We start from the raw sequence: 9,172 nt of genomic DNA on the forward strand, positions 1-9,172 counted from the left end.
TTGCTGTCTTGCTTTTTGTGTTGACCTTGAGTGATTTGTCTACATCTAGGCAGAACTAACCAGGTAGTATATCACCTAGAATTAACCAGGTATTACATCATCCAGAAACAGCCAGGTATTATATCACCTAGAATTAACCAGGTATTACATCATCCAGAAACAGCCAGGTATTATATCACCTAGAATTAACCAGATATTACATCATCCAGAATTAACCACGTCTTACATTACCCAGAAACAACCAGGTATTACATCATCCAGAAATAACCAGGCATTACATTACACAGAAACAACCAGGTATTACATCATCCAGAAACAGCCAGGTATTACATCACCCAAAAATAACCAGGTATTGCATCATCCAGAAATAACCAGGTATTGCATCATCCAGAAACAGCCAGGTATTACATCATCCAGAAATAACCAGGCATTACATTACACAGAAACAACCAGGTATTACATCACCCAGAAACAACCAAGTATTACACCACCCAGAAATAACCAGGTATTACATCACCCAGAAATAACCAGGTATTGCATCATCCAGAAATAACCAGGTATTACATCATCCAGAAACAGCCAGGTATTACATCATCCAGAAATAACCAGGCATTTCATTACACAGAAACAACCAGGTAGTATATCACCTAGAATTAACCAGGTATTACATCATCCAGAAACAGCCAGGTATTATATCACCTAGAATTAACTAGGTATTACATCATCCAGAAACAGCCAGGTATTATATCACCTAGAATTAACCAGATATTACATCATCCAGAATTAACCACGTCTTACATTACCCAGAAACAACCACGTATTACATCATCCAGAAATAACCAGGCATTACATTACACAGAAACAGCCAGGTATTACATCACCCAGAAATAACCAGGTATTGCATCATCCAGAAATAACCAGGTATTACATCATCCAGAAACAGCCAGGTATTACATCATCCAGAAATAACCAGGCATTACATTACCCAGAATAAACCAGGTATTACATCAACCGCAAGTAACTAGATATTACATTAGTTGCCAGGTATTACTAAATCTGCTAAAGGGGCAATCTGTAGTTATTAGAAATATGTTTATAAAAGTAAATTAATGAAATGAATTTACCCATTGATTCTTGAAGAATGTAATTTGTAAATGCATGACTAAAATTTTTACTGTCAGTCCACAATAGTAAACTTGTTTTACTGCAGTTTTGAAACCTGCAGTAACACTATAGCCTCAAACACGTCAAAATGACAAAGTACTGTAGACATTGTGAATGGTCAGACCTTCACATCAAAAGATTGTTTATCTCAAGTAGCCGAGGTTGTTATTCTGCAGCTCTAACCCTGGCCGAGAGGACACCTTTGTTACGTATTGTTTCAACCACGGCTTGCCCATCTTAAAGAGGATCTAGGGAGAAAAAACCTGAGGTATATCCAGACACCCTCTAAAAGGTGCTCCTCTTTTTACGTCAAAAACTCAATTCCCTACTCCTCTCACACCTCCTTGCTGACACCTCCTCGACATCTCCAGGTGTACTGCGGAGTAGCCATGTCTAGTGATGAAGGTGTCTCTCCCATAGCCTTCAGTTCCCAAAGGCTGGGTCCTCAAAGGACTGGGGGCATAGCCAATTTACTCCCTCTCTCCCTCCTCCCTCCATCCCTCCATCCCTCTCTCCTCCCTCCCTCCATCCCTCCCTCCCTCCTTCCCTCCCTCTGTCTGACTATTTTTCATTGTACATATCTTTGTCTTTACTCTGAGAGAAGAGTACAGTACATCTTTCTGTTCACCACATTGTATTCCACGTTTTCACAGGTACACACCCACACAGGTACACACACACCCACACACACAGGTACACACCCACACAGGTACACACACACCCACACACACAGGTACACACACACACCCACACACACACACCCACACACACAGGTGCACACACACACCCACACACACAGGTACACACCCACACAGGTACACACACACACACACAGGTGCACACACACACCCACACACACAGGTACACACACACACCCACACACCAACGCACACACCCACACACCCACACACCAACGCACACACCCACACACCCACACACACAGTTTATGCTCAGGGGTCTTTGCTGCAGTGGGGGGGGGGTGTTTATATGGTGATATGGTGGGTGTTTTGGGCAGAGGGGGAGTGGGGTGTCCTGGAGTTTACCTAGCCCAGTGCTAGTGTCACATTGTAATGGCGTCACTCCATTTGTCAAGTGCCTTTAAGACGTGCCGCTGTCCCTTTTCACAGGGAGCCATACTTCACACTGCTGGTTCAGACCTAAAATTGGATGATACATGTTTTATTACGTTGTCGACTGCACAAGAATTCTGATGGGACGGCTACAGTCCTGAACCTGTTGTGTTTGTGGTTCTGCAGAACTGGATGTCAGAACGCAGCCTGTCCAAAAGAGATCAATGTGATTGATTCACATACAGTTATGGTCTGCTCTTCCTCGTCATAATTATCCTCCTCCTCGTCCCAATGTCATTTGTGAAATGTGCATTTGTGGCAAACAATTTTTAATTTCTCACTATTTTTCAGAGGAAAGAAGCTGCTAAGAGACAACAAGTCAATCTGGAAGGTCACCTCTTTCCTCATTTCTCTAGGTGTCCTGCACTGAAAGGGCTGTCAAAGCTCTGGCTAGTTCCCCTGAGGATCAGGGAGTAGGACCAGTTTCATGGAAATCACATTATCAGCACAGATATTATACTCAGATTACTGATGGTACTTTTTGAAAAAATTTACTGACTACCTTGCAGCAAAAAGACGTTCTGCGTAGGTTGTAATGTTTGTTCTCTTCCACAGTAGTCCGAGACCACAACGCATTGATGGATGGTTTGATGGTTTGATGGATCATCTCTGTATTCTTCTAAGGCCTCTTGGATATTTAGGAAAATAATCGCAAATGAACTGAATGCTATCAGATTATGTGGGTACATTTTGTCAATCCAAAAATGTTACTACAACTTTGGACAGGTAACTAATAACTCCAATTGATTACATTAGAAAGCCACATACAAATAATTGGATTATTAGTTTCTGTTTGAAATGCATGTTTTTTTCCCCCAAAAGTGTCGGTACTTCTTTTCTGGAATATAATTTGACTTTGTTTTATTGTTTTTATGTGATGGAACACTGTATATTACCAATAAAATCACAAAAATATAATGAAAAATAAAGTAGCCAATTCAACAATACAGTACTAGTTATCACATATGACTGCAGTTACAGAGTACCAAATAATCAGCACTCTCTCCGAAAGGCCTTTGTGTCCATCGTCCAGCCTGATCACAACTAATTCAAAAAGGGGGATTTAAAGGGGACTCGCTAAATTTGGAACAACTCTTTTCTGTCTCTCCTCTCTCCCACGGAGAGACTCTTTTCCCAAGGGGAGAACTCTAAACCTTTCGTCTCATAGCAACCAACACACTACGGAATCTGGTCTTTTTATCTCCTATTTCTCGCTGATCAAGAAATATTATGGTCGTTTTTGTGCTCCGGGCTTCAGTAAAAATATATACTGTGGCATATAACACCCTAGCCTTTCCAAGTCTCAAATAATATAGTAAGCTACTAAAGCACATAGCTGAATTCTCCCTGGTAATACAGTAAGCTACTAAACAATATAGCTGAATTCTCCCATATAATATAGTAAGCTACTCTAAAGAATTTGCTGGATTCACCCAGATAAAATGGTAAGCTACATGAATAAATATAGCTGGGATCTACAAAAGAATGTGGTAATGCACAACAGGGGTGTGGTATTGGCAATATACCTAAACCCGCAGAGATACCTCATTGCTATTACAAACTGATTAGCAACACCATTTGAGTAGTACATACATGTGGTATACAGTCTCATATACCACAACCTTCACCCAATCAGTATTCAGGATTCAAACCATACGCTTCAAAAGATAATACTGTAAAGTAATCGAATGAAAATGGCTGGATTCTCCCATATGGCAAATTACTCTATCTGGATTCTCACAGATAATACGGTATGCTACTCTAAAGAATATAGTTGGATTTTTTCAAATATGGCAAGTTACTCTAAAGAATTTGGCTGGATTCTCCCAAAGTTGGTAAATTACTCTGAATAATATAGCTGGATTCTCCCAAATGTGTTACGTCGCTCTGACTGTAGATGGAGTCTACCAACAATGGCAAGTTACTCTAAATAATATAGTTGGATTTTCCCAAATATGTTAATCACTCTCAAGAATATAGCTGGATGATCGGATATGGTTCCGTATAGTTGGATTTTCTAAAAGGGTCAGAGGATAGGATTGGTTGTTCTAGGACAAAGTGCATATTTAAGTACTTTGAGTGTCATTGTGTCATCCTGCTGGAATTGCTAGATGGGCATGGTTTGCACTTCTGGGGACAATTCTGATTAGGCATTAAAAAAATGTATTCAACAATCCCTCTCCCACAACAAAATGATTTAAGTGAATCAAACTGAACAGAAAATGAGAGTGCCCTTTGGTCGACATATGAGAGGCTTCTCTGTTGCTTTGGTCGAGTGGTGAACTTTTTTAGCTCTGCAGCGTGAAGCGCATCGTTCTACTGATTTTCCCGGTCGTAATTTCAGAGCTCCATCTACTGAACGACAGAAACCTTGCAGCTTTCACTGACAGTGCCTGAAATGATTCTAATGAGATAAATGTGAATGCCTTGCTTAAAATGAAAATAAATACTAAAGTGTAAAGCCTGTGTGCCAACCCTAGCCCAGTTGACTGAGAAAGGCACTAGGGTTATCATAGCCAGGGTTGTGGGGTTTGATTCCAACTGGGGGACCAGTACAGAAAAAGTCTGAACACCCCCCTCCCCTCCCCACATACAGGTTGTGTGCATAGAGACCGTGTTTGAGTACAGCATGACCAATGGCCCACCAGAGAATCTCGAAGTGACCGGAGAAGCCCACTGAACCGCCGGAGAAGCCCACTGAACTCGGTCAAACCCACTGAGCACACATGTATTTTCAGCATCTAGTAGCCTATAGAGAACTCGATTGTGAAATTGACTAAATGTCTTTAGATAAGAGGTTAAATCTTGGCTTCTTTGGCTTCATTCACCCTGATATTCGCTCGAGCTATTCAGGTTTAGGGTGGACTCTTTTCAAATGACTTAATTCAGAAAGTGAATTCTTGTCTTAATCCGTAGAGAAATATTGTGACGTCTCATTCCATTGTCTTGCAGACGTATATGGTAGCTTTTCAAATCCAAGGGCATGTGTCGCCATCTTGTGGACATAGGGGAAATATGTTTGGCCGTTCCTCCCGCCTTAAATAAGCAAATGGAATACACATTGTGAACCACTAAAGCACACATACCATGTGGCTCGTGTTCCTTCAAAATGTTTAAAAGTGGCCCTGTGCAGAAGTTCATTGGACTCTCTGAACACATGATTGGACCCGATTGTCGTGTGACTATATGAAGTTAGAGCCAAATAGAAATCGTCAGAGGACTCATCGAGGGGAAACGTATTCCAGCAATGACATTGCCATTAAAGGCCTGCATAGTTTTAATATAACCAAATGGGTGGGACTTCCAACTTAATTAGCCGATCCCTCTTGATGACCAGGCTGGTCGATGGCTGATTGCCTCCCAATTACCTATTAAATCATTTAATCAGGAAGGACAACCCATTCCTTCTCTGTGGTGAGACACGTTTGACTCCTCAGCACCAATAAACTGTCGTCAAAATACGATGCACATAAAACTTAATTTGCTGCACATTAAAACGCTATAACCACGTTTTTATTGTGATGTGACCCCCCCAGCTCTCAAAGTCCACTGATTCAAAATGTAAAAAAAAAAAGTAACACTGGAAATATACACAGTCGATGTCATCGTTAGGACGGTTTGCTAAAGCATTTGATTTACACATATTTTGGCTACTGCTCTAACCTCTGGGCTACCAGCAATCAGTGCCTTGCTCAAGGGCACAGCAAGATACAGTCTCCTCCAAAGTTATTGAATAAAAGGTGTTGATCTGTATTGTAAATATATTGTACTTCATCAACGGTTCAAGGAAACAAACTACAATTAAACAATTCTTACATTTTTTTTTATGTGTTTCTGAAATGATTACAGTAGGTTTCAAAAAAGTTTATATCATAAGGGATTGTAAGGCAATATTCTTAGACCATTCCTTCATCCAGTGAATTTCGATGTGTGATAGGGGTCATTAACTTGCAGGAAGATCCTGGCAGAGCTTAAAGAGCCTGGTACCGGAGAAGGTCCATAATGCTGCTCACCTTAACAAGGGCCCGAGGGCCAGGCTTCTTCTACCTCGACTGAGCTCACTGGCACCCAAGCTGCCAGTAGGAGTCTCTAGGACCTGACGAGGCAAGGCAACCATTCAGTTACCAACCCCAAAAACCCAGATGGCGCTGGCCAGTTGCGCTGGCCTCCGCGGGACACCTGGGCCAATCAGCGGGCGAGGGATTCATCGCTGACAACATAGGTTTACATAGTGCTGTTATAATAATAGCATGACATACCTTCTAACGACGTGTTATATTTCAGTTTATTACCCTATTCATGCACTGAGTCACATCTTGTATCATGTTATGATCGATTCACGACAACTTTACGCCCGGTTGACGTATAACGCACCGTACCATAACTAAATTGGAGTGACTTTTCTAAAATCAAGCAGACAGGCAGTATAAAAATAACTAAGCATTTTTATTGTGACCAAATATATTTAAAAATAGTTTTGTGTGAAGTGACAGCTGTTTGACTGTGACTTCGGTGGAGATGTTTATCCTGGTTGTTAAATGTGTTGGAGTCTGGAATTTCAACAGCAACCTCCTCACCTCTGAGATTTTACAGTGACACCATTATTTGAAATAAAGTGAGGCCATTATTTGAAGCCATCTCTGCTGTAGTATTCTTCCCTTGATTAGGAACTGTTATAGGTATTGTTCAAGGTTTATGGGAGGCGTGTGGTACCAGAGAATGAAAGAAAGGCACTGTCCATGTTTTTATTATAGTTTACATTTGGCATGTTAAGGTAAAAAACAAACACATTCTTCAGGGAAATTCATGAACATTCCCTTTAAGCCTTCTTGAAAATCCTCTTGGCGTCCACTCCATCATAGTTGTAGCTCTGTTTTAAGAGGACATAGTCGTTAGTCAACATGCAAAGTTGAAATATTCAAATACAAATCCATTTGTATTGAGTACACTATAAAAATACATATTTATTTCCTGGTTTTCCCTCCAGTAACATGTATCTCCATTTGAACTCATAGGCATTTCAGGATGTAACCACGAAATGATGCTACAAGGTTTCTACACACTTCCATTCAGAAGCACTAGTCAGACCCTCTCTTACCACTCTTTTCCAGTCGACAAGACTGGATTATGCAGAATACAACAGCCACACAAAGACAATACAGTACAAAAACAGTATATACAAAATTCAATAAAAAAAAAAATAGTTTACCCTGCAATAATTACAGTTCATGAAGTCAAACTTAAATGATATATTCACAAGATCGTGGTTTAACAACATGATCAAGTTTCCACTAACCTGAACCAGTTCTCCCCCCACCAGGGCCCGGGTGGTGTTCAGGACTTTATTGTTGTCTTTCCTGGTGAATTTCCCCGTCAACACATCCCCCTCCAGCTCCCAGGTGCCCTGTGTGAAACGTCAGGTTATTGGGACTGAAACATGTGCAGCTCACAAAGATGAGTCGCTAGAGAGCAGTGACGGCCCTATCCGTTTGGGGGCCCTAAGCAACATTTCATTTGAGGCCCCCTCTCCCCTAGCTGTCGGGGGCCCTAAGCGACCGTTTATGTTGTTTATGCCTGGAGCCGGCCCTGCTAGAGAGCCACACGGCAAGACCGACCCTGCCGCCAATATCCCAGTGGTGCAGTTTGAAAAGAGTTGGCACCTACTGAGACCTCGGTGCCATCGGCCAGGGAGTAGTCGAATGGGACGCCCAGGGTGAAGTCAATGTCCTTGGTGCGGAAGGTGCTGGATTCCTTGATATGGAACTTGTCCCCTGTCTGCTCGATGACCATCTTCATGTTGTCGTGTTCCGCCAGCTTCCTTTTCACCATATTGATGCCTGTCGGGAAAATGCGGAAAAGCGTGAGCGCTGAGGGGTCGGGGGCCGTCGGCGTCGCGGCTGAAAGCGTGAGACAGTTGCGGTTGACGGGGTCCAACTGAACAGGGTTTCCCCCCTTTTACGCCTGTTAATGTTGACAAGGGGGAAACGCTGAAGCTTGCCCATTGATTTCCGCCAGCTTGTTGGAAACATCCCTGTCATTTTTCTCCACGGGACCCAACCTTGTTCCCTAAAGAAGCCTAGCAACGGCAAACTGTTTCATTATAGCTGCACTGTGATTACAGCTTGCCTTTGACATTACAGCCTGCCCTTAAATGGCGTCTCACCTTCACTTGTAGGAGCCACGCGATCAAACGATGATCCAGAGAGATCGCCTAAAAGCCGGCCCCCACCTCTGCTCTTCCCCTCACACACACACACACACACACACACAAACTCACCCATCTGCTCCATGAACTTGTCATAGTTCTCGCTGCGTTCAATTTTCCAGGTGCCATTGAACGCCATGACTGTGATGGGCTGGCAGTGCTACCGCTCTGGCCGGCCTGGAGGGATCTGAGGGCTCCTGTTGGCCTCCCCTTTTATAGCAGCCCCAGAGTTGGCAGGAAGACGGTCCTCTGTGTCCAACTGATTATCTGTCTGCTGATGTGGCCATTTACAGCCGATGTCAAACGCGGGGCGATTACAGCACGCCGTCAAGGATACAAAGATAATTGGCTAAGGACAGCTCCCTCCCCAGGGCACATTCGCACAGTCCAGCTCTGTTCTGCTTCTGGGGTAAAAGCGGCGGTTTATAGGGCTCTCTTGGCTGGTTTCCCAGGGTGCCTCCCTCTGTCTGTGTCTGGGTCCAGCATGACAATGAGCCCCTGATGAACCGTTCATTGATGGTGGGAGAGTTCTAGCATTTTTTTTGACAGGGCCGACAGAATTCGCCCCACTGCTAGAATGTTCTTGTGGTCCCCAGTTGATGATACAAAGTCGATGTCGATGTTGCTGCCAGATTATTTTTAACTTTTTTTCCACGGCGTATTCTCACGGTCA

The 9,172-nt window shown here is 42.9% G+C and overlaps 1 protein-coding gene across 1 annotated transcript; it reads right to left on the reverse strand.

Moving 5' to 3' along the window:
* Positions 1–7,025: 7,025 nt before the first annotated feature.
* Positions 7,026–8,886, reverse strand: LOC105020789 (fatty acid-binding protein, intestinal). The gene is made up of 4 exons (XM_010888080.5): positions 8,572–8,886; positions 7,959–8,131; positions 7,591–7,698; positions 7,026–7,164 (listed from the first exon to the last, which is right to left on the reverse strand). The coding sequence occupies exons 1-4, from the start codon at positions 8,636–8,638 to the stop codon at positions 7,114–7,116; spliced, it is 399 nt and encodes a 132-aa protein (XP_010886382.1). The 5' UTR covers positions 8,639–8,886; the 3' UTR covers positions 7,026–7,113.
* Between the last annotated feature and the right edge of the window lie 286 nt (positions 8,887–9,172).

This window comes from Esox lucius, chromosome 24 (genome assembly GCF_011004845.1).
Source record: "Esox lucius isolate fEsoLuc1 chromosome 24, fEsoLuc1.pri, whole genome shotgun sequence".
In the NCBI taxonomy this organism is placed as follows: Eukaryota; Metazoa; Chordata; class Actinopteri; order Esociformes; family Esocidae; genus Esox; species Esox lucius.